At 39.1% G+C, this 27,019-nt stretch overlaps 1 protein-coding gene across 4 annotated transcripts in view; it reads right to left on the bottom strand.

Moving 5' to 3' along the window:
• Nucleotides 1–22,497, bottom strand: part of LARS1 (leucyl-tRNA synthetase 1) — a 71,641-nt gene extending 49,144 nt beyond the window's left edge. The window contains exons 1-5 of one of the 4 annotated variants that reach the window (XM_037163329.2): nt 22,332–22,497; nt 11,869–11,987; nt 5,373–5,463; nt 4,895–4,975; nt 833–970 (exon numbers count right to left, since the gene is read on the bottom strand). In XM_037163329.2, the coding sequence (XP_037019224.2) occupies nt 833–970; nt 4,895–4,975; nt 5,373–5,463; nt 11,869–11,987; nt 22,332–22,337 (435 nt within the window). In that variant the 5' untranslated portion in view covers nt 22,338–22,497. The other 3 variants (XM_037163330.2, XM_037163331.2, XM_037163332.2) reach the window with 3 other exon arrangements.
• Between the last annotated feature and the right edge of the window lie 4,522 nt (nt 22,498–27,019).

The raw sequence follows: 27,019 nt of genomic DNA, 5'->3' as shown, positions 1-27,019 counted from the left end.
TTGGAGGTGATGGAACTACTCCACATGATATAGCAGTGGTAGAAACATGACCCATGCCTTTGTCAAATCAATACAACTATACACCACAAAGAGTGCATTTTTTTAATATCCATCTTTTAAATAATTTTACCTATGATCTGGTTCATTTCAATTTCTGACTAATATTCAGTCTCCACATAACTTCTCTTTTATATCCCTAGTTACAGGACTTCTGTTTGTTCTCAAGGGTGGCTGATCTAATTTAGCTGCAATTCTGATGTGGTCATGGGAGGAGGCGAACACAGCATTTACCTACTCTGCCATCTTGACCAGAAGTCCCAGAGTTAATATTTTTTAAAACTCAACCAGGATGTTGGAGGAAGCCAGGCTGGAATGCAGATTATAACAAATGTAGCTAAGCATATCATATTATAAATATATAATATAACCACTCTGAAAAGGATGAGGAAGGAGCTATGGAAGTAACTGAAAAACAATGGGCTAACTGAAAGACAAAAAGAACTACATACCAACACTGTCCTTTATTTAATGAAATGGTATCTCCCAGGGTTATAGGTTAGCAATTCTAAAACTACTAGTATACTAGGACTAAACCAAATATATATACATATACTGTGAATAAGGACAGTCGGGTTTCTCCCTGTTGGAGAAAAAAGTCACCAATAAGAAAAGGAGGAATAGAATGTTAGAATGAGCCCCAATACTATAACGAACCCAGGTATCATAAAATTTTTTAAATATATATACTGTGCTAGTACTTGGAATGAACATATAGATCAGACAAACATAAATATAAAACTTTAACCAAAATAAGCATCATCAATCACCAAACCTTTTTTCCTTTAGCTTTATCCTTAATTATTATATCTTCTGTTTTAGCACTGACTTCTTCCTCTTCCTCTTCTTCATCTGGAAAATCAGGAGGGCAACCATATACCTCTATTTCTCTTTTCAACTTATCAGCGCATGCCTACACAAACACAATGTTAAAAACAGTGAAGTTTAAAATTCAAGGTAGAAATAATCTGGTTTTTTTTTGTTCTTATGGCCAACTAAAATTGACTGAAATTTTTGCAATGTATCCAATATAAGTGGATCATTACAGAAAATCCAAACGATACAAATCGTGTACCCCTAAGTTCACTAATATATAAATTAGCATTTTACATTCACTCAGCAAGCACTTATTTAGCACCCAGAATACTCAATGTAGTATACTATATGTTAGGCATTAGAAGTACAAGGATATATAATATATTGTATAATGTGTTATTATTTTGAATAACAATATTAATAATAGCATTTCTCAATTTAATGGTTGTTATATATACTCTATTATTTATCATCACAAACAAATATGAAGTCAGAAAACAGACGGAAAGAAACAGAGACGAGAAGATCTACCACAGCTTATAAAACTAGCAAGCTGCAAAACACACACATGCACCTGGGCTTCCAACCTCCCTCTCAGTTATACCATAATGAGTCCACTGTCAAAAACAAAGATGACTCCAAGGAGATAGTGTTCAAGGTATGAAAAAAAACACAAATATAGGAGACTTCTGACCAAGATGAAGGCGTAGGTAGACATACTGTGCCTCCTCCCACAACCAAAATTAAGGACAACAATTTAGAAACGAACAACAAAAAAAACAACCAGAACTGACAGAAAACTGAACCGTACAGAAGTCCGACGTCTATTCATCCAAACTGGTAAGAGGGGTAGAGTTCGCGGCCAGTGAAGAGGGGTCATGACAAGAAAAAGTGGTGGCTGCCTGACCTACCTGGGCACGCAGTCAGCGTTGACAGATCCCGGGAGCAGAGTGGCAAAACAAGCAGACCCAGTGAGGTGCACAAAGCACCTGGCTGACCACGGTCACACATTCGTGCACAGACAAATCAGACAAAAACGGGCAATGAGACAGACCACACAATCCAGGTCCATAGCAATGGCAAATAAAGCCTAAAAGCATCAATTGAAAACACTTGTGGGGGTTGAGGTGCCAGGAGACACTCCAAGCTTCACAGAAGAGTCTGTTGGAGAGACCCTCAGGGCCCTAGTATGTGCACAACCCACCTGCCCAAGAACAAACACCAGAAGAGCCCAGTTTGCTTGAGGGAAGTGGCAGAAGGGACTGAAATCCGACAGAAAGCAAAGCACGCACCATGGTTCCCTCTCTGACCCTGCCCCCATATACAGGATCACAACTCAGCAACTGGGTTGAGCCACACTGGTGAACAACTAAGGCTCTGCCCCTGATACATAACAGGTGCGACCAGACCCCCCCCCAAAAAAAAAGCTCAAGCAGAAGAACGGATCAAAGCCCCAGAGCCAATACATCTAAGTAACCAAGAGATAGCCAACCTAACAGATGCACAGTTCAAAACACTGGTGATCAGGATGCTCACAGAACTGGTTGACTTTGGTTGCAAATGAGATGAAAAAAATGAAGGCTACACTAAGTGAAATGAAGGGAAATGCACATGGAACCAATAGTGATAGGAAGAAAACTGGGACTCAAATCAAAGGAGTGGACCAGAAGGAAGAAAGAAACAACCAAACAGAAAAGAATGAAGAAACAAGAATTCAAAAAAAGGAGGAGAGGCTTAGGAACCTCCAGGACATCTTTAAATGTTCCAGCATCCAAATTACAGAAGGGGAAGAGGAAGAGCAACAAGTGGAAAACTTATTTGAACAAACAATACATGAGAACTTCCCCAATCTGGCAAAGGAAATACACTTCCAGGAAGTCTAGGAAGCTCAGAGAGTCCCAAAGAAGGTGGACTCAAAAGAGGAACACATCAAGGCACAACATAATTACATTAGCCAAGATTAAAATGAAGGAGAGAATCCTAGTAGCAGCAAGAGATAAAGAAACAGTCACCTACAAAGGAGTTCCCATCAGACTGTCACCTGGTATCTCAAAAGAAACCTTGCAGGTAAGAAGGGGCTGGAAGAGAAGTATTCCAAGTCACGAAATCCAAAGACCTACATCCAAGATTGCTCTATCCAGCAAAGCTTTCATTTAGAATGGAAAGAGCAGATAAAGTGCTTCTCAGATATGGTCACATTAAAGAAGTTCATCATGACCAAGCCATTATTATATGAAATGTTAAAGGGACTTATCTAAGAAAAAGAAGATAAAAAATATGTACAGTAAAAAGACAGCAAACTCACAGATATTAACAACCACACCTAAAACAAAAGCAAACAACTAGAACAGGAACATAATCACAGAAATGGAGATCACATGGAGAGTTAGCAACAGGGGAGTGGGAGAAGAGAGGGGGAGAAGGTACAGAGAATAAGTAGCATAGATGGTAGGTATAAAATAGACAGGGGGAGGGCAAGAATAGTATGGGAAATGTAGAAGCTAAAGAACTTATAACACATGGACATGAACTAAAGCAGGGGAATGTGGGTGGAAAAGGGAGTGCAGGGTGGAGGGGAATGATGGGGGGGTGGAAATGGGACAAGTGTAATAGCATAATCAGTAAAATATATTAAAAGAAAGAAAAAACACAAATATAAAATTGTCAATTTTAAAAAGTGGACTCTTTTATGCAGAAGAATTTCAGTTAATAAATGAGGAAAGAATGACACCATTGTACAACCACCAATTCAATAATTCAAACAAACAAGGAACATCATAGGATGCCAAAACCACTGGATTATTGGGTAACCAGACAGTCAGAGGCTCTCTAAGTATTTCTTTCGGCCTCTCCTAAAGATTACCTTTTAATTAAAAAAAGGGAAAAGCCACCTTTAGAATAAAAAAAAATCTAACAGGTATTAACTGAATACCACTAAAATGGGACAGACGGCCATTGTATGCCTTTTGATGTGATCAGTGGGAAGTTTACACCTCACCTATGTAATATTCTTGTCAAATAACCCAAATCTAATCATGAAGAAACAATAAAAAAAACTCAAAATATGGGATGGTCTATAAAATTCTTCAAAGATATCAATGCCATGAAAAACTAAAGAGAAATGGTAACAAACTACAATGTGTGATCCATAAAATAAAAAGTAAAAAACAACAGAAACAACATTTTAAGACAACTACCCACAACTGACTACAGATTAGATCAATAAAATGATATTACACCAATGTTAAACTCCTCCAAGGGGATAATGGCATTGTAATCATGTAGAATGCCCTTACTCTCAAAAGACCATGATGAAGTATTCAGAGGAGACATGTCATGGTGCTACAACTTACTTTCAAAGAATTCATAGAAAAGGCAAGAAAAAAGCATGTATGTTTCTATGTGTTTGAGAGACAGAACTAAATTTCGGCAAAGGTCAACACTTAGTAACTCTAAGTGAACAGTGTATTGGTGTTCACTGTACTATCCTTTCACTTTTTTTATAAGTCTGACATTTTTCACAATAAATGATTGAAGAATAAAAACAAATCTGGGTTAAATTTCCTAAACTTATAACATTTAGGGAATCCCTTCGACTCTAATGTTCTGGTCTATTCTTTACTGAGAATTATTTCTAATATAAATTAATGATAAATGAAGACATTTGCAAAAATAATCAAAATATGATACAAGTTTTTATTACTTTATGCCAACATCCTATATGTCTGAATGCTCAAAACATGCACATTTTCCTTGGTAGTAGTTATTGTCTAACCTGACACAAAAGTATGAATATATGACAACCAAAAGGTACCAAATCACTTAAACCATTATTAATGTGTGCCCTTTATTTAAACACTTCTTGAAATGCTTTTTAAATATAATTTTCCCTACAATAAATTCATTTCAAAGTCACTTTAATATAGAAGCATTTGAAAGTCCTATTTTAAGCTCTCAAACTGTATATTTCTATTTGTTCTAAGCCAAAAAGAATAGAAACCAATACCTAAATCAGTCTTACCTTAATAGGCATTCCAGTACAGTGTAAACCAAAGGGAAACAGGCAAATCTTTCCTTTCAATCTCTGGTACCCTACTGCAAACTAGAGAAAGAAAATTAAATTTAAATTACAAATGTCTATGCTAGGCAAATAGAAAATGCTAACTTTTCACAGAGAGCATCAGCTCAGTTTTCCTCTTCACATCCTCCTTTAAAACACTGACAATATTTTATGGTCATTCCAAAGTTCTAACCCACTATCCCTTTTTTTGTGTCTTTTCACCAACTTCGAAATTTCTTGTGAACATACATACCTAGACCACTGCACACATACATACATAGCGCACGAAAATTAAATTACTTAAGTATAAAAATTATGCTTAAAATTAAGGAAATCTAAGTTCTCTTAACAGGAAATGAATTCTATAGATACTATTTTCTTCAAATTAGTATTTATTAAAGACCCACCATCCCATTATATTAAATGGAGGAAGCTTTACCTCACATTTGGACAAAGAAAACGTGTGTCCCAAATGAAGCCGCCCATTCATGTATGGATACGGGAAGGTTACGAAGTACTTGCCCTTGCTGCTGAACAATCATATAAAAAAGGAAGTACAGACAGGAAAATGTTAAACGCCTTTTACAATGAAGAACTATGGTAAAGAGAATGCCTGCTATAAATAATTTGTTTAAACTGCAGTTATTTAAATAATATTTAAAATTAAATTTATAAACATCAAAATTAAAAGATCCCTAAAATTAAAACTTACTTTTGAAAGGATTGGACATTTATACGTGGCTATTAAGAAATAAATATACTTGGAGGTTTAACTTAAGCTAAAATGTTTGAGTAAAGGTAATATACTAAAAATTAAAATTTTAAGACTGTTAAGAATATGAATACATTTAATGTTTTACTGATTAAATGAGATTTGTTTTTATTAAATATATAAAGTAATTCAAACTCCCTCAGATAAAACATCCTCAATATTGGATGGTATATTATAAATTCATCTAAAAAGCACCTTTTAAAGCTGTTTTATTATATTCTTTTCTCTAATCAATTGTACCTAAAATACATATATAAGTTATGAAGCACAATACAATGAACACCTTTAAACTCACCATCCAACATTTGAACCCAGTGAAGCTACCTATATGTTCTTCCCTATTCTGCCACTAGAAATAACCATCATCTTTTTAAAAAAATTTTTATTTTTTATTTTTAGAGAGAAGGGAAAGGAGGGAGAAAAAGAGGAAGAGAAATATTAATGTGTGATTGCCTCTTGCACACCCCCCACTGGGGACCTGGCCCACAAACCAGGCAGGTGCCCCCTGACCAGGAATCGAAATGGCAACCTTTCAGTTTGCAGGCCGGCACTCAACCCACTGAGCCATACCAGTCAGGGCAGAGAACCATTATCTTGAAATTCACTTTTTCATTCCTTTGTTTTTGAATAGTTTGAACCTGTGTCCATGCCCTTAAAAAGTCTATCATTTAAACTTCCATCCAAGATGGAGGCGTAGGTAGAAACACTGTGCCTCCTCACACAATCAAAATAAGGACAACAACAATTTAGAAACAAAAAACAACCAGAATTGCTAGAAAATTAAACTGAATGGAAGTCTAACAACCAAGGAGTTAAAATAGACATATTCAGTAGAAGGAGCGGACTCGGGCAGCTGGGTGGAGAGGAATCGCAGCAAAGCGGTGGCTGGCAGACCGGGTGTGCAAGGCAGCAGCAGGCAGTCCCAGCCAAGCAGCATATTGTGGAGGGGCACAGTGCACAAGGCAGCTGGCTGACCAAGCAGCCCCACATTTGCGCATAGATAAACCAGGTGAAACTGGGGAAGGAAAAAGACCATGCAACCCAGGGTCTCAGTGCTAGGAAATAAAGCCTTAAAACACCAACTGAAAACACCTGTGGGGGTTGAGATTCTGGGAGAGATGCCCAGCCTCACAGGAGAGTTCACTGGAGAGACCCCACAGGATCCTAGAACGCACACAAGCCGGCCCACCCAGGAATCAGCACCAGAAGGGCCCAGTTTGCAGAAGGGACTGAAATCCCATAGAGAGCAAAGCAAGCGCCATGGTTCCCTTTAAGACCCTGCCCCCACATACAACCTCACAACTCAGCACCCCCGCACTGATAAACACCTAAGGCTTGGCCCCACATATATAACAGGCACAACAGGACAAAAAAATTGCCCAAACAAAAGAACAGATCAAAGCTCCAGAACAAATACAACTAAGCAATGAAGAGACAGCCAATATATCAGATTCACAGTTCAAAACACTGGTAATCAGGATGCTCACAAAATTGGTTGCATTTGGTCACAAATTAGATGAAAAAATGAAGGTTGCGCTAAATGAAATAAAGGAAAATGTACAGGGAACCAATAGTGGTGGGAAGGAAACTGGGACTCAAATCAATGGGGTGGACCAGAGGGAAGAAAGAAAGATACAATCAGAAAAGAACAAAGAAACAAGAATTCAAAAAAATGAGGAGAGGCTTAGGAAACTCCAGGACATCTTTAAACACTCCAACATCTGAATTACAGGGGTACCAGAAGGGGGAAAGGCACAGCCACCAGTGGAAAACTTATTTGAACAAACAATACATGAGAACTTCCCCAATCTGGCAAAGGAAATAGACTTCCAGGAAGTCCAGGAAGCTCAGAGAGTCCCAAAGAAGGTGGACCCAAGGAGGAACACACCAAGGCACACCATAATTACATTAGCCAAGATGAAAGATAAGAAGAGAATCTTAAAAGCAGCAAGAGAAAAGGAGACAGTTACCTACAAAGAAGTGCCCATAAGACTATCAGCTGATTTCTCAAAAGAAACCTTACAGGCAAGAAGGGGCTGGAAAGAAGTATTCCAAGTCATGAAATGCAAGGACCTACATCCAAGATGGCTCTATCCAGCAAAGCTTTCATTTAGAATGGAAGGGCAGATAAGTGCTTCCCAGATAAGGCCAAGTTAAAGGGGTTCATCATGACCAAGCCATTATTACATGAAATATTAAAGGGACCTATCTAAGAAAAAGAAGATAAAAAGCACATACAGTAAAATGACAGCAAACTCACAGTTATTAATAACCACACCTAAACAAAAAACAAAAACAAAAACAAAAACAAAAACACACTAGCACAGGAACAGAACCACAGAAATGGAAATCACATGGAGGGTTAGCAACAGGGGAATGGGAGGAGGAGAGAGGGAGAAAAGGTACAGAGAATAAGTAGTATAGATGGTAGGTAGAAAACAGAGGGAGAGTAAGAATAATATGGGAGACGTAGAAACTAAAGAATTTATGTGTATGACACATGGACATGAACTAAAGGGGGTGAATATAGGCGGGAGGAGGGTGGAGGGGAGCTAAAGGCGGAAAATGGGACAACTGTAATAACATAATAAAGTATATTTTAAAAATCAGCCCTGGCTGGCGTAGCTCAGTGGATTGAGCACGGGCCTGTGAACCAGAGTATCGCGGTTCGATTCCCAGTCAGGGCACATGCCTGGGTTGCAGGCCAGTTCCCGGCAGGGGACTCACGAGAGGCAACCACACATTGATGTTTCTCTCCCACTCTTTCTCCTTCCCTTCCCCTCTCTCTAAAAATAAATAAATAAAATATTTTAAAAAAAAATCAGACTGTGATCTCAATAAACGTAAATCATTCAAATAAAATTCTTTTAAAAAGTGTACCATTTAGCCCCGGCTGGTGTAGCTCAGTGGATTGAGCGCGGGCCTGCGAACCAGACAATCGCGGTTCGATTCCCAGTCAGGGCACATACTGGGGTTGCAGGCCAGTTCCCTGCGGGCCAGTTCCCAGCAGTGGACGCAAGAAAGGCAACCATACATTGGTGTTTCTCTCCCTCTCTCCTTCCCTTCCCCTCCAAAGATAAATAAATAAAATCTTTAAAAAAAAAAAAGTGTACCATTTAGTTTCATTCACCTATGAGCTTATTAAAAATGGCACATTTCATATAGACCTCTGTAATTTGCTTCTTCCCAATCAGTATAGTGTTTGTAAGTTCCTTCAGCATTGCTGCACATAGCTGTGGTTCATTCTTTCACTGAACAAAGCTGCTTTTCAGTTTACTTTAGAGGACTTTAAATTACCTTAAAGTTGACCAAAATTACAGAACCAAACAGAAGCTTTAAAATAGAAAGTATAACACCAAAGACTTTATATTACAGCAAACTCTTTTTTTCTTTAAAACTAGAAAAATTCAAGTAGAGTGTAGCTTGAAAGGAATATAGACTTTATTTAGAATCAGAAAGACCTGAAAAGAAGTCCAGGCCTGTCGTTTCCCACCCATGAAACTTTGGGATTGTTACTCAGCCTCTCTCTGCGAGAATATCCTTATCTATTAAATACGGGTAAAAATATTGCTAACTTTAAAGGTTTATTAATAAGGGGACTTCCGCCAAGATGGAGGAATAGGTGGAGACACAGTGCCTTCTCACACAACCAAGTTTAGAGTCGACTAAATATTAGCAACAGAAAACACAGCCAGAACACAGAAAATTGAACTTTTCGGAAGTCTGTTAACAACAAATTCTTCAGCCTGACCGGTAAGAGGGGCTAAACCAGCAGCTGGAGGAGCGGGTAGCACAGGAAAACTCCGTCAGACGGACTCAGACGCGCTGAACCCAGGAGCAGGGTTGGACCTAGTGAGAGACCCAGCGACCGCGGGGAAACAGCGAGGGAGCAGGGCTACGGGTTGACTGTGGTCGCGCATTCGTGCGCAGATAGACAAGCGAGGGAGTGGCCATTGGACTGGGACCCAGCAGACCCAGCGGGTCCCCGCAGAAAGCGGCAGCGGAGGGCACCGCCATTTCCCTGCTCTGACCCTGCCTCCACATACAGAGTCATAACCCAGCGACTCTGAGTGGCCCGGCCCAGTGAACCACCTAAGGCACTGCTCCTCACCCTGCCGCGAAACAGCAGAGGGGGCCACCATTTCCCCGCTCTGACCACACCCCCACATACAGCATCACAACCCAGCGACCTGGGAGTCCAAGGCTCCACTCCTCGTACTTAACGGCGCAAACAGACCAAAAATGGCTCAAGAAGATCTCAAAGCCCCAGAGCCTATAAATCTAAGCGATGAAGAAACAGCAAAACTCTCAGACACACAGTTTAAAACACTGGTGATCAGGATCCTCACAGAACTGGTTGATTATAGCCACAAATTAGACAAACATATGAAGGCGAAACTAATTGAAATGAATGGAATTGCACAGGAAACCAATAGCAATGAAAAGGAAACTGGGACTCAAATCAGTGGAGTGGACCAGAAGAAAGCAAATAATTGCCAAACAGAAAAGAGTCAAGAAGCAAGAATTCAAAGAAATGAGGAGAGTCTTAGGAACCTCCAGAACATCTTTAAATGCTCCAACATCCGAATTATAGGGGTACCAGAAGGGGGAAAGGAACAGCCACCAGTGGAAAACTTATTTGAACAAATAATAAAGAAGAATTTCCCAATCTGGCAAAGAAAATAGACTTCCAGGAAATCCAGGAAGCTCAGAGAGTACCAAAGAAGTTGGACCCAAGAAGAAACACACCAAGGCACATCATCATTACATTAGCCAAGATTAAAATGAAGGAGAGAATCCTAGAAGCAGCAAGAGATAAGGGGACAGTCACCTACAAAGGAGTTCCCATTAGACTGTCAGCTGATTTCTCAAAAGAGACCTTACAGGCAAGAAGGGGCTGGAAAGAGGTATTCCAAGTCATGAAATCCAAAGACCTACAACCAAGATTGCTCTATCCAGCAAAACTTTCATTTAGAATGGAAGGACAGATAAAGTGCTTCTCAGATAAGATCAAATTCAAGGAGTTCATCATCACCAAGCCCTTATTATATGAAATGTTAAAGGGACTTACCTAAGAAAAAGAAGTTAAAAAAACATGAACAGTGAAAGGACAGCAAACTCACAGTTATTAACAACCACACCTAAAACAAAAGCAAACTAAAAGGACAGCTAGATCAGGAGTGGAAACATAGAAATGAAGATCTCAAGGAGGGCTAGCAACAGGGGAGTGGGGGGAGGAGAAGGGGGGAGAAGGTACAGAAAATAAGTAGCATAGACAGTAGATAGAAAATAGATGGGGGGGGCAAGAATAGTATGGGAAATATAGAATCTAAAGAACTTGAGACACATGGTCATAAACTAAAGAGGGGGTAATGGTGGGGATGGAGGCGTAGGGTGGAGGGGAATGAAGGGGGGAATAGAACAACTATAATGGCATAATCAATTAAAAAAATTTTTTTAAATAAAAATAAAGGTTTATTAATAAGAGTGAATTGAGAATTGCATGTAGAAAGTGGTGTATTTCCTACTGCTTTTACATATTGAACAGTAAATTGTCAATGTTAGCTACTATTATTGTTATCAATGTATTTCACTAATTCTAAGTAGCATTACTTTTCTACATTTCAACATGTCAGAAATTGAGATTCATCTTATAATGAACACCTATGTTTATTGTGGCACTGCTGTGGGCCAGTTATTTTGTTTTCATTCCTCCTCAATATCACATCATTGTCTATAGTTTGTCTTATTATCAGTGAGTCTTAACATTGAGGCTATACAGCATTTATGATGTAAGATCTTCAATACGGATACCTTTAAAAATTTATATTTTGTATCTGTGAAGATAATTATCACTATAATATCAATTTCTCTAATAGAAGGATTTCACTTTACCAGTCAGCAAAGATAAAATTTCAAAACATCCTCTTTCATCTGAATATGAAAAATTATTTTTTAAAAACCCTTAATGTAGAAAAAAATCCTTTAAGAATTCCATAAGAGGATTCTAATTTTAAATGCGGAAAATGGAAGTTACCTCCTTTAGCCCATTTCAGAAATTCTAAAAGCAACCTGCTGTATGTTTTCCACAGAGCAGGTTCTGTTCCATAAAGCCAACCGTTTTAGAAACACAATGTGCAGAACTTCACAAACTGTTACTCACCTAGCCTGCTTCTCTGAATTGGATGCATTGACCTCAAATATTTTCTCAGTATCCCATTTCTGTTGAATTTCTTTCTCAATCTTCTTCAAAAAGTCCACTTTGGCTGTTCCTTTTCTTTCCTATTAGAAACAAAAGCGATAGAATAACCCACTCTATACTTCAAGACTTGCTTTAAAAAAAATGGGTTCACACAGAACTGAGCTGTTTAGTGATAGATCCATTTTTTTCCATGGCTACATTGAAATTTAAATGAACAAGACTAAAAGTTAGGGTTATCATGACCTGTACACCTCAAACCCCAAAGGGATGGTTAAAGAATTACTTACATGTATAAAAAGCTTTGAAATACTCTTTTGTGAAACATTCCTATTTAGTTAAAATACATAAATACAAGGGTTGACAAAGGTAGATTTACAGGTGTTTGGAAATAATACAATACATAATAAATAATAATACAAGTTGGGTACTCACAACTGCAAACCTACTTTTGCCTCATGCTATATTTGTAAAGTACAGGATGGAGCAGTGCCTGATTGTCAATCTGCAGCCATACTAGCAAAGAAGGACGTTCAGACCCAAGGAATAGAGGTGGCATCGTTTTTGTTCCAAGAAAGCTGATACAGAACTCTCTGAAATGGTTATCAAACTATTAATATGAAATTAAAACAAAATACAGAATGGCATGCATAACTCGAGTAGAATGGATCTACCTGGCAACATTCCCACCATCTCTTAAGCCAACCTGGGATGAAAATGACAAACATGCATGATCACTCTACGTCTAAAAAAGGAAGAATAGAGCTTCATTCTCAGTGTGTGACTCTGGTACAAAGAATTAGCTGCTAATAGTAAGTGTGCTGAGAGTGGAGTGGAACTCAGCACTTAAGGAAAGGCCAATGTAAAATCTGGATATCAATGGACCATACACAAATCTAATTGTTTTGAAAACTTAATATTAGTTTCTAGAATTTTATTTTCTGGTATAAAATTAACTGAATGGAAATCAGATTTGCTTCACCTGCTAACATTTCTAGCTTTTGCAGCGTTTTCAAATGGGAAAATACCTGGGTTCTACTCATACCTCTATAACCCACTAGACAGGTGACCTTGCCAAGTCACCTAACCTCTGGATTTCGGTCTCCTTCGATTGTGCCCTCCCTCTGCCCCTCCCACCCAACAATTTTAAAATTGCTTCCCACTAACATCACAGATACACTGGGTTCTTAGCTTTATTTTTTTTAATGGTTACGCATTTTGAAGTATTATACAAAAAGAAATTCCATGCAATAAAAAGACATACAATTATTTCTCCAATAACTATCTTAAATAGACCTTGTATATTATGTAATAATACAAACTAGTAGTATTAGAATTAGGTAAGATTCAGTACAAATCTAACAAATTTGTCACCTGTTTTACTATTTTCATTTATAAGTGAAAGAATGGTTTACTGTTTTTTATTTTTTTAAGTAAGTATAGGAAGAGAAGTACAAGCAACAGAAAGACGAAATGTCAGCCTGTGTAAGAGGTGAAATGTGGATTAAAAGAACCTCATTACAAAGGCAAAGAGGAAATGAGAAAGATTCCACAATGTGAAAAGTTACGGACATATAAGAAGTTTATCTAGGAACCAAAGGAAAATGACGTTTTTATTTCTACAAATCCCAGCCAAATCATAATTGCTGTGAGTGGAAATCATATCAAAATAAGACTGATCAGCTCAATCCCCCTCCAGAGGTTCTCTATGCTCTCAGGATAAAGTCCATAGTCTTAAATCTGGCATTCAAGGTCCTTCTTGTCTCATATCACCCAGCCCCAGCCTCATCCCCCATCCCCCCATGCCTCCATCACCACATTCCAGACCTATTAAGCCATCTGCACCCCCCCCCAATATGCCAAGGTCCAGCTCTCACCTCTGGGCCTGTGTTCAAACTATTCCTTCTCCTCTCATACTCCACCAGACTCTGCCTCACTCTCTCCTTCTTCAGGTCTCAGCTGATTCCCCAAGAGTTTATGAGATGCCATTCTTAATATGTTCCTACCCATAAATATTTCCCCTCTGACAGCCCTAATTACACAGAGACATCAGTATCTACAGGACTGTGAGTTTGTTTATGGTGGGAACTGTGTCTTTTTTTCTCATTTTATCTTCAATGTCTAGCTTACAGAGGTCTCTCAAATATTTGTTGAGCATTTAAAGATTTAAGAGAAGAAATGAGTAACTCATTGCCTGTTTTTACATAACACGAACATAAAAAAATAGCATGGACTAGGAACTGGGTTACATATTTGAATCAAGATGCTAAGCAATTTCGACTCTTTCACGAGAATTTCCATAAAATCAAGTGTGGTTGCAGAAAGTATTTCCTTTTCCAAGAAAGAATAAGACCCGGCAGTGGTTCACTCCTTTCCATTCCTGCTACTAACCCCCTTCATTCAGACCTCAGATCCTTTGCTCCCTCTTACTTTAAAACCCTCTTAACAAGTTGCCTCCAGTCTCTCTACTCCAGTACATGCTAACCCATCATCAAGTCTAATACACAAGGACCACCATTTTAAAATAAACTATGGCAGCGACTGCAGGTAGACTATGCAGTATCTGTTCCTTCCCTTTCTTGCTCAGCAACAAAAGTCCAGTCTTATTCAGGGAAGTGCAGCAGAAGTGGTTAAGTGTACTCTGCTATGTTTTCAGGTGAATTAACAGATTGACTAAGTTCTGGCAAAGGGGTTTGGGGCAGAAGAAAGTAAGTTACTTCCACCAGCCCTTAAAACAGCCTGTACAACTAACTCCTAATAGCCGACTTAACCTGCAGGTACAGTAGGCACAGTGCTGAGGGCCCACATACTTTTAAACACTCACACAAACATTTTAATTTCTTTTAAAAAATCAAGAAAAACAATAAACTTTTAGGTTTTAGAAAAATAATATATAACATTAGATTTGCCTTTATGCCAAAACAGCTGTAAAATATGTTTTAATATTTTTTACAGAGAAAAGGGCCCACAAAGCAAAAAAAAAAGCATCTATGGCCTCATTGAAGCCTAGCTATACCTGCTAACCTTGGGTCATGGGTCATAGGAAATCCCACTGTGTTACTACCAATTTCCTCTTTACGTGAACCAACTTGAGTTCACTTCTACTGCATGCAGCTAAATGATTCTTAGGACATTTACCCAAGGGCTTTGTGAACTCCTGGCAGGCAGCAACTTTCAGATCCTTTGCAGTCACCTCAGCACCAAGTACAATGCCACAGACACAGAAGTTACGTGACAAATGTTTTCTGCTCATGACCATGCCACCCACTTGACAAAACATGAAAGCAAGTCTTCTACAAAGTATTTAGAATTATGTGTTTCTTTTCACTGTACTGATTGTGCTCAGTATACAAAAGCTCTTTGAGGTTGGTTTCTGCTTCTCAGAAAAACTTGTTCCTCAAACCTCAAAAGTTGATTGTAATGAAATCTGATATTGGCCCCAGCACCAACTCGTATTACCCAGAACAAAGTCACTTGATCAATCTGAGCCTCAATTTCTTCATTGGTTATTCAACTAGACAACTGGTTATTTTAATTAGTTAAACGGTTATTTAACAGAGTTCCTAAGCAGTGGCACTACTGATATTTTGGACCAAATTCTTTGTTTTCAGAGGCTGTCCTATGTACTGTTTAGGAGCATATCTGGCTTCTACCCACGAGATGCCAGTATCACCCCCACCAACTGTGAGAATCCAGTCTTCAGACCCAATGTTTCCTGGGAGACAAAAATCACCCCCAGTAAAGAAACACTAACTAGATAGTAAACTTTTTCACATATTCACAGTATTCTGCAGTTGCTAAAACACTTTTACAAACATTAACAAGTGAGCAGACCAGCAATTATCATTTCAAAGATAATGAATCTCAAGCTCGAAGATCACTATGCAACTAAATGGCTGAATGGGAGCCACCTTCTTACTTCTATTTTTGCTTTCTCTTGATTCTCTGACCACATCTTAGCTCCAACACTTAGTAGCTGCAGAATCCTAGGCAAGTTCCTTAATCTTTTCAAGCCTGCATTTCTCTACTTACCTATAAAGTGAGGATACTAATTATACCCACCTCATATTATTATTAAAAGAGATAATACACATGAAGGACTTAACATAGCACCGGACCCATGGTAAATACTCAAAAAGGTTAACCATTATCACAAAGAGACTAGACATCATGTGCTTCCTAGGTGTGAAAACAGCACTGTAGATATGTTTAAGAGAAGTTATCATTACATTTTTTAAAACTTACTAAAATATGAACTTACTATACAAATGAAATGATGCAATGCCTTAAATTTGCTTAAAATCCTGAGGGGGGTAATGGGTTGGAGTAAAATATTATAAGAAACAAGATTGGTTGTGAGCTGGCAATTATTCAAGTTGGGTCATGGGTATACAGAAGTACATAATACAGACTCCCAGCCAAGATGGAGGCATAGACAGACACACTGTGCCTCCTCGCACAACCAAAAATTAAGGACAACAACAATTTAGAAACAAAAAAAAACCCAGAACTGACAGAAAATTGAACTGTACAGAAGTCTGACAATCGTTCATCCAGACTGGTAAGAGGGGTGGAGTCAGTGGCTGACAAAGAGGGGTCGCAGCAGAAAAAAAACAGCAGCTGGCAGACCCAGGGCGCAGGATGGCAATGAGCAGATCCAGTGAGGCACGCAAGGTAGTGGGCTGACCAAGGTCACACATTTGCGTGCAGATAAACCAGGCAAAAACAGGCAGCGAGACAGACCATGCAATCCAGGGCTCCAGCGCTGGCAAATAAAGCCTAAAAGCACCAATTAAAAACACTTGTGGGGGCTGAGGTGCAGGGAGAGATTCCCAGTCTCACAGGAGAGTTCGTTGGAGAGACCCATAGGATCCTAGAACATACACAAGCCCACCCACCCGGGAACCAGCAGCAGAAGGACCCAATTTGCTTGTGGGAAGTGGCAAAAGGGACTAAAATCTGACAGAGAGCAGAGTAAGCCCCATGGATCCCTCTCTGACCCCACCCCCTCATACAGCATCACAACCCAGCAACTGGGGTGACCCGCACTGGTGTACACCTAAGGCTCCGCCCCTCATATATAACAGGCATGACCAGGCCAAAAAAAACAGTCCCAAATGGAAGAACAGATAAAAGCTTCAGAGCAAATACAACTAACCAAAGAAGAAACAGCCTACCTATCAGATGCACAGTTCAAAGCACTGGTGATCAGGATGCTCACAGAACTGGTTGACTTTGGTCGCAAATTAGATGAAAAAAATGAAGGCTACACTAAATGAAATGAAGGGAAATGCACATGGAACCAATAGTGATGGGAAGAAAACTGGAACTCAAACCAATGGAGAAGACCAGAAGGAAGAAACAACCAACCAAACAGAAAAGAATGAAGAACAAGAATTCAAAAAAATGAGGAGAGGCTTAGGAAACTCCAGGACATCTTTAAATGTTCCAGCATCCAAATTACAGAAGGGGAAGAGGAAGAGCAACAAGTGGAAAACTTATTTGAACAAACAATACACGAGAACTTCCCCAATCTGGCAAAGGAAATAGACTTCCAGGAAGTCCAGGAAGCTCAGAGAGTCCCAAAGAAGGTGGACCCAAGGAGGAACACACCAAGGCACATCATCATTACATTAGCCAAGATTAAAATGAAGGAGAGAATCCTAGAAGCAGCAAGAGATAAGGGGACAGTCACCTACAAAGGAGTTCCCATCAGACTGTCAGCTGATTTCTCACAAGAGACCTTACAGGCAAGAAGGGGCTGGAAAGAAGTATTCCAAGTCACGAAATCCAAAGACCTACATCCAAGATTGCTCTATCCAGCAAAGCTTTCATTTAGAATGGAAAAGCAGATAAAGTGCTTCTCAGAGAAGGTCATGTTAAAGAAGTTCATCATGACCAAGCCCTTATTATATAAAATGTTAAAGGGACTTATCTAAGAAAAAGAAGATAAAAAATATGTACAGTAAAATGACAGCAAACTCACAGATATTAACAACCACACCTAAAACAAAAGCAAACTAAGCAAACAACTAGAACAGGAACACAATCACAGAAATGGAGATCACATGGAGGGTTAGCAACGGGAGTAGGAGGAGGAGAGGTGGGGAGAAGGTACAGAGAATAAGTAGCATAGACGGTAGGTATAAAATACACAGGGGAGGGCAAAAATAGTATGGGAAATGTAGAAGCTAGAGAACTTATGACACATGGACATGAACTAAAGCGGGGGAATGTGGGTGGAAAAAGGGAGTGCAAGGTGAAGGGGAATGATGGGGGGGTGGAAATGGGACAAGTGTAATAGCATAATCAATAAAATATATTCAAAAACAGCCCTGGCTGGTGTAGCTCAGTGGATTGAGCACAGGCCTGGGAACCAAAGAACCACGGTTTGATTCCCAGTCAGGGCACATGCCTGGGTTGCAGGCCAGTTCCCAGCAGGGGATGCACGAGAAGCAACCATACATTGATATTTCTCTCCCTCTCTCCTTCCTTTCCCCTCTAAAGATAAATAAATAAAATATTTTTAAAAAGTACATAATACTATTATCTCTACTTTGTTCACTACTTAAATTACCCAAATGAAAAATTTTAAAACAATAAATTTTTCTAAGTTGGCTACTATCATTATTATCTTCTCAGGTCCCCTCTAAAAGACTGATATACCTTATAACTCAGATATTAAAACTGTTAAAAGCTCTATAAAATAAATATTCCTATGATAAAAAGCATATTGTTTGCTCTTTACAAATTAATTTATAAAATAAAAACTAACATTCTATCCATACTATTCCATTTGTATTGTCTTACAAAATTTACTATTAGTAAGGTTTCCTTCGGAAAAATAAACCTTTCCTTATGGAAGGGTGTTTGTAAAAGAAAGTCCACAATGAGATTACACTTGGCAATAGTACAATGATTTTTAAAAAGGCTCTAGCCCTGGCTGGTGTAGCTCAGTGGATTGAGCGTGGGCCTGCATGAGCCCAGTTCCCAGCAGGGGACACATGAGAGGCAGCCATACATTGATGTTTCTCTCCCTTTCTCTTTCCCTTCCCCTCTAAAGATAAATTTAAAAAGTTTTTAAAAATAAATAAATAAATAAAATTAAAAATAAAATTTAAAAAGGCTCCAGAATGGGAACAAATGAACTCAAATTCCACATCTACCTCTTAGTGTATCTGATGCCTTATTTTCCCCATCAGTAAAATGAGGATAATAACAGCACCTACTATACGGTTGTTCTGATGAAAAATTAAGCAAAACACTAATGCCTGGCACAGAGTAAGTAATCAATACATTTAGTTATTCGGCTGGCCAAGAATTTTTTTTTTTTTTCTGTAAGATGGCTCTAGTAGCACTTAGCTGTTTTTAACTTCATTCAATACAATTTTGTTAGATTGTATTGGGACAGCTGTTATATCTGCACACTTAAAAAACTATGAAAAATGGTGAATTTTTGTATAGCCATTTTAATATTGAAGATGGAAGAAAATGTGCAACATTTCTGACATGTGATGCTTTACTGGTTCAAGAAAAGTCTCTGGCTGGTGTGGCTCAGTGGATTGAGTGCCAGTCTGCACTCAATCCACCGGTTGGAAAGAGTCACCGGTTGGATTCCCACTCAAGGCACAAGACTGGGTTGTAGACCAGGTCTTCAGTTGGGGACACATGAGAGGCAACCACACATTGCTATTTCTCTCCCTCTTTCTTCTTCCTTTCTCCTCTCTTTAAAAATAAATAAATAAAATCTTTTTTTTTTAAAAGGTAAAAAGGGAGCTGAAATGCAAAAAAAGGATTTGTGCAGTGTATGGAGAAGGTGCTGTGACTGACAGAACATGTCAAAAGTGGTTTGGGAAGTTGCATGCTGGCGATTTCTCTCACTGGATGATGCTCCACAGTTGCATGGTAGATCAGTTGAAATTGACAGCAATCAAATGGAGACATTAACTGAGAAAAATCAATGTTCTACCACTGATTTTTACCAACATACTCAAAATATCCCAACCAATAAAGTTACTGGTGAAAATGAAAAATGTGTCTTTTATTCTACAGAAATAAAAACATATAGACTTTGTGGCCAACTCAATATTGTTATTATTGTTACTTGTTCTTTCTTAAAGGGATCTCTTATTGGATTCTTCCAATAAAACCAACCAGTATCATAACAATGTAAAAGATGAATATTTTCAAAGGCCAAGTAAATAAAGTGAAACAATAATATCTACCAGTTCCTTATATAAAACTTTAAAAGAAACTGAAAAATGTATTCAGGTCTTTTAAGTTTAAAAGCCCATTCCCATTAACACCAAGTAAAAAAAGAAGGACCTGCAAATTTCGCTGGCTGAGAATACCACCAATGAGGTGTGGGGTGGGGTTGGTGGTGAGGCACACTGTGCAGCCTGGAACAAAAGCTTTGGACCAGAAATCAGTCCTGGTTTTCCCTGGAAAACAATACAGCACAGTGATTCACAAAGGAGTCAATCTATTCAAGTTCTTATCCACCTTCATCATGTACTAGCTATATTAGTTAAATTCTCTAAGTGTAGATATCTTCATTTGTTAACTGCAGGTGGTAAGAATGTCTACCTCAAATACACATTAGTTTGAAGATTCAATGAGATAATACAAATAAAACACTCAACACAAAGCATAATACCTAAAAAATGTTAGTTATTGACCTGATTGGTCCTAACTCTGCTAGAATTCCAACTTCAATAATTTTTCAACCCCATTGAGACCTACTGATAGTGACCCCTTTTCACTAACCCTTAGACCCCTCCCACCCCAATCCTTCACTTCTATCCCTTAAGTCCACCTGTATAATCACTCCTTTGCCCTTGTCTTCATCATTCTTGCCTGGCAAACTCCAATCCTTCTATCTATCTGCTCTGCTCCTTCATTCAGGCAGCTGACTAGTCTCAACTTAAATTCATGACCACTAACATCGAGGGATGCCCAACAATACTACTTTCTGAAACCCACTCAGTTACTCCTCCTATACCAGGGCTTCTCAAATTTAAATGTGCATACTGTCTAGTACAAAAGTCACACATGACTACAATTGTAAAATTACATTAAACTTCAGTCCTTCCACTGCAGTAGGCACATCTCAAATGATCAATAGCCCCATGGGGCTGGCGGCTACCAAATGAGACAGTGCAAAAATAGAACATTTTCATTACCACAGAAAGTTCTACTAATGGCAATGTCCTAGAAAATTGTTTTATACTTTCTCCTCCCTCCTCAAACCTCCAACCCTTCCTCTCCCACCCTTGTTTTTAGCTGATAATCTTGGTTCCTAATTGAGTGAGAAAAAAAGAAGTGAACAGAAAATTTCCACAGCCTCTCTCATCACATCTACTGACCCACATGCATCTGTACCCATATATTCTGCCTTCTTTCCTGTTACTATAGATGAATATGGTCCTACTTAATCCCTCCACTGACGCACTGGATCCTCTGTCCCCTATTCTATTCAGGAACAATCACTCCAGCAATCTCTTCTCTTCCGAATCAATCTTCCCTCTATACAGGATAATTCCTGTGAGCATACAAGTATTGTATAAATTCTCCTGTCTTAAAAAAAAAAAGTTCTGTTTTGACCTTCATTTATTACCCCATTCCTCCACTTTCCTTTATAGAATTCCTCAAGAGTTATCCATACTCAAAATCTCCAGTCCCCCCCTTCCCATTCTTTCTTGAACCCATTCTTCAATCAGCAGCTTACAAGGCCTTACGATGACCTACATCAACCCACTGATCCACCCTTGTCCCTCCCACACACACTCTCCATCATCACCATCTTCCCCGGATCAGCGTTTAGACACACAACCCTCCTTGCTCTTCACTCACACTGTTGTTTCTGCCTGGAAATCTTTTCCTCCGTATAGGTAGGTGTGTGGCTTCCTACCTCCTTTTTGCCACAATGCCATCTTCTCAACAAAGCCTTTCTTGATCAACTTTCTAATATTGCAAACCTACCCTACCCCACCCCACACTTCCTTGTCCCGCTTATCAGCACCTGACATATTTTAGCATATATTTTAGTATGTAGACCACACACATATAAACACTACGAATGCATAGATTTTTGTCTGTCTCACTGGGGTGCGCTCAATTTTTTGTTGAAAGCGAGGATCAATGTTACATAGTCTTCTCTCTGCAAATCATATTTAGAAACTCGGCGAAATAACACACATGACATTAAGTAATCTGTAAAGTTAAAGACACCCGTTCCTGGCTCATCGTGACCTGCAAGAAAAGCCACGCCTCAAACATGAGGGACAGGAGCTCCCCTTTCTTTAGAGAAGGACTTTTCCCTTCAGGGCAGAGGCTACCACCTGAAGCTTGCTTGTAGTTCTGGCAAACACACAGATCGCCCAGTTCTAGGGACAGGCCAAGCGGACTCTCTTCCCGCAAAAACTCACCGCCATGGCGCCGCCCAGCCGACAGTGCAAACCCACGACCGTGACCTCAGCGATCCCCCTCCTTAAAGGAGTAGTTATAACCTGCCCCGCTCCCTATCGGGGAACCCACGCTTCCCAAGTCACTAGAGCACACTCTCCTGCTGAGGCAATCGCAGGCTCACTATTAACTACCGGCGGGTGCATCTCTTCGTCTGCCGGGAATTGTAGTTCAAAGGTCGCTAAAGCCCAAGTGCAGCAGGCACTTATTGACTACAATTCCCAGAGAACAACGGGATAGGGAAAAGTAACCCAACAGGCCATTCAGAAGTGACACCGGTAGTGATGACACAGGCACGTAGAACCACCAAGTTCACCGGCGGCTGCGCGCTGCGATTGCAGCGAAGTCCCAAGCCTTCGTTCAACCATTTCACCCAGTGTAGCCTGTCGGGTGTCGGTCAGGATGCTAGGATGCGAAATTTATTAGTTTTCTGTGGCAGATGCTAGTTATGACTTGCCACTGTGAGTGTATATTTATCACTGTCGGTGGCATTCAACAGCGCAGAATTTAAGACAGTTTATAACCATTTATTAACAATCTCCGTTTTTTTAATTTAATTTTATTTTGTACAGTTTTCTGTCTTTTACTCGCATCCCAACCCACCCCCGCCCCCGCAGCCCTCCCAACAATCTACGTTTTTAAGAGAGGCTGATGACTACCTGGTCCCAGTGCCAATCTCAGGCTACTTGAGCTATGCTACTATTCAAGGCTGAGCTGTGTGCTGCGGTAGTCAGTAGCCACATGTGGCTATTTAAATTTAATAAGTAAACACTGAAATTAATTCAAAAAAGAAAATAAAAATGTTGGATAAATTCTAGTCATGTTGCATTAAATTGCCACCTCTTTAAAAAATTAAGTTCTTCAGTCACACTAGCCACCCTTCAAGCGCTCCACAGTTTATGTGCCTAGTGTTTATCATGTAATCAGACAGCGAGGAAATAGAACCTTTCCATCATCAAAGAAAAATCTACTGAAAAGTGATGAGCCAAGGGTTTTACTTTCTGTGGTCAGTTCATGTATTAATTCAGTACACATTCATTAAGTATCTACAAAGCACTTTGGAAGAGAGAGACAGCCCAAAAGTGTGTCTTTCCCAAACGACTAAGGGGGGGATTTTTTAATGAAAATTTTTATACAAATAAATTTTTAATTCTATGCAATATGTATATATGTAATCAAATTTAATAAGAGTCAACTCTCCACCATCTCTCGCAGCCTGCTGGAAAGAGGGTTTCTGTAATGACAAATACTTATGGAAGGCTGTGGTCCAAGGCCATTTTTGTTGACTATAGCAGGGTCTCTGGAACCAGAGGGAGCATGTAACTCTTCTTAAAATTGAAGGTGTGTACACTCCAGATGAAACTGAATTCTACCTAGGTAAGAGATGTGCTTCTGTGCCCAAGGCAAACAACAACACAGTGACACCTGGTGGCAAAATGAACAAAACCAGACTCATCTGGGGAAAGGTAACTCCTGTTCATGGAAAAGTGGTATGGTTCATGGTAAATTCTGAATCAACCTTTTTCTAAGGCCATTGGACACAGAATCCAAGTTATGCTGTACACACTCAAGGATTTAGACTTATTGAGGAGTAAATAAACAAAATTAATTTTTTTCTACTGTAAAAAAGAAGTGTCTAGAGGCTTTGGCTAGAAATAAATGATGAAGATTTACTTAAGGTTTGCAAACCATAACTAGGAACAGCTATGCAGTACCCAGAGGGGTCAGAAGAAGAAAGAAAATCTAAGTGTTTTTATAGTAAAAAGTGTATTCTTGAGATAAATCAACCCTTCATTCGTAGCCTCTGGGTTGGTAAATCCTCTAGATGACCAGTGGCCTGGATAATGGATACCAGTTGGTCTGACATGTGACATTGTCTCCTTAGTCCTTCAGGGGTAATCAAAGGGTTACCTAGATGGAGGTCTTGTGTATATCCAGGTGTTAATGCAAGACTGGAAACTTCAAATTTTAAGTTCCAGGGCTAGTTAAAACAAGAACAGAAACATTTCCTCATGCCTCCATCTATTTGTTTTAGTAATTTAGCAGCTTAACTATAGGGACTTCGTTGTATTTCTTCACTCTATTCATACCTACATTTTTCAACTAGCATTGAAATACAAATTTAATTATGGCTTAATGGAATGCCTGGCACATAGTAGGGGCTCAATAAAAATGTGCTGAATGAAAGGAAGAAGGAACCTTAGACTGTATAGAGAACCTACTCTTGGCACTCCTGCCTCTGGGCTCTTACACATATAAATACTCTCCATTACTTTCCACAGCCTCTTCCTTTAGTCACTAATCATTTAGACACCTCTTTCTGACAGTCAAATTTTGGGTTAAATGACCCCTCCTAGATGTCCCCTTAAGCACTCCCTTGCTCCCTTCCCTAGGGAAATATATCTTACTGAATATTCACTGCCTGTTTATTTATCACTAGACCATAAGCTCCATGAACAGCAGAGGCTGCCTAGCACAGTGTTTGGCACATAGCAGATGCCTTATAAATATTTATTGAATGAATGAGAGAATCCTCATCCTCCATAGCTCTTATAACTATGATTATAGTTTCCTGTTCCAATTCTGCCCTAACCAGTACTATTTGTCACCTTTGATTCATCAGCTTCTAATGCACATTGGTACTTAAAATTATTCATACAACAAATATTTATTAAACACCTTCAAGTAACCTAAGATAGAGCTAGGATATAGTAGGGAACAAGACAGACATGGTCTCCATACTCATGGAGCTTACAGTCGAAAAGGACATTAAAGAATATAAGCAAGTAATTGGGCAATTACAAAATATGAAAAACCTACTTCCATATCTCCAATTTCATCATTTTTTAAAAATATTTTCTTTATTTATTTTTCGAGAGAGGGGAAGGGAAGAAGAAAGACAGGGAGAGAAACATCAATGTGTGGTTGCCTCTCATGTGTCCCCTGCCGGGAACTGACCTGCAACCCAGGCATGTGCCCTGACTGGGAACTGAACCGTGATACTCTGGTTCGCAGGCCCGCTCTCAATCCACTGAGCTACGCCAGCCAGGGCCCAATTTTATCATTTTTAATTTTCCTATTTAAGACACTAATATCCTTCTCTTAAGCATCATTTGAACTCCATTCATTCAAGAAAAATTATTTACCTTTGACTATGTGCAAGGTACTATCCTAGATGCTAGGGTACAACACTTGAACAAGGACAGGTGCAGTCGCCTCCCTACAGTCTAGTAGAAGAGGCACACATGGAAACAATGGAAGTAATGGGAAGCCATGGAGGCATTTTAGGCAAGGAAGGAACATGGCTCTATTTGTGTTTTATAAAATATCATTCTGAAGAAGGATCACAAGGGAGCAAAAATAGGAGCAGGAGGTTATTGCAATTGTACAGATAAGAGGTGATGGTAGTTTAGACTATGGTGGTGGCAGTCAAGGTGGAGAAAGGTGCATCGATTCAAGAGATATTTGGGAAATGAAATTTATTAGAGTAATATGACTTTTTAATTGAGAATTGCTGATTCTTTGCTAGGCCATGTGGAATACCCTCTCTACAGAAGTGAAATTAGAAAGGTTACATAGTGAATAAGGATTCAGGCTCTGAATCAAACAGACCAAGTTCATCATTGGGCTACAAACTAGCCAGATGACCTTGGGCAAAACAATTAACCACTCTATGAAAAAAGGATAATCATAGTAAATACCTCATAGGATTGCTTAAGGGTTGAAGAATTCATATGTTCATAAAACCACATATATCTATCTGGCATATAGTAAGCACTTTAAAATGTCAGCTATTTTTATTATTATTCTAGGAAAATTGGCCTATAAACATTAGTCTGATTAAAATAGAACAGGCTTACCTGTCCATAATAATCTCTTCCCTAGCCTAACTGAGCTAGTTATCACCATATAATTGCATATTATATACCTTCTCCAGCTGTCAAATCACATCAAGATCATTTTTCAAAACTCCACAACAAAACTCACTTCTTGTTTTTTTTCCAAACCCACCCTGCCAGTATCTCCACACAATTCAACTGAGTCAGCATTCCTAAGTTTAGATCTGTAAAGCTATAATTAGCTTTGGCTTGTCTTTGAGTAGTTTTGTATTTGTTTTTCATGCATATTTACCTAACTTCCCCACTCTTGAATAACATAGTCAAGGAAGAAGTTGCAGGCACTTCTTTTAATAATTCTGTTCCATAAGCACGTGGCACTCAAAGAATATGGGTGTCACTTCCCTACCCTATTAGATACCTTTTGTTTTTTTAATTATTTTTTTCTCCATTACTGTTCTACTTTTACTTTTTATGCATCCTGAATGGTGAATAGATTTTTTTTATGATACAAGAAATGAGTATAGGGAAGAACGAAGAATCCTTTCAGGACTTACGGGCTTAGCTAATCTTGGGATTGCTGTGGTGTAACCTCTGACAGTTAATGGGCCTTAGAGGAAGACTGTGTGCATTGGTTGTGTTAGCAGGCTTTGGGGCAAGATGCTTGGGTCTGAATGAACTGTCCCATGCTAGCTTTGTTCCTTCAACTTGGGACTGTATAAAAGGTGGTGGATGATCATAATACCTACCCCTCAGGCCTGTTGTGAGAAAATGAGCTCACCAAGCCAGGCAATTAGCCAAATACCTAGTCTGTG

This window comes from Artibeus jamaicensis, unplaced genomic scaffold (assembly GCF_021234435.1).
Source record: "Artibeus jamaicensis isolate MK-2021 breed Jamaican fruit bat unplaced genomic scaffold, CSHL_Jam_final contig_456, whole genome shotgun sequence".
Lineage (NCBI taxonomy): Eukaryota > Metazoa > Chordata > Mammalia > Chiroptera > Phyllostomidae > Artibeus > Artibeus jamaicensis.
This window is presented reverse-complemented; position numbering and strand designations above follow the sequence as displayed.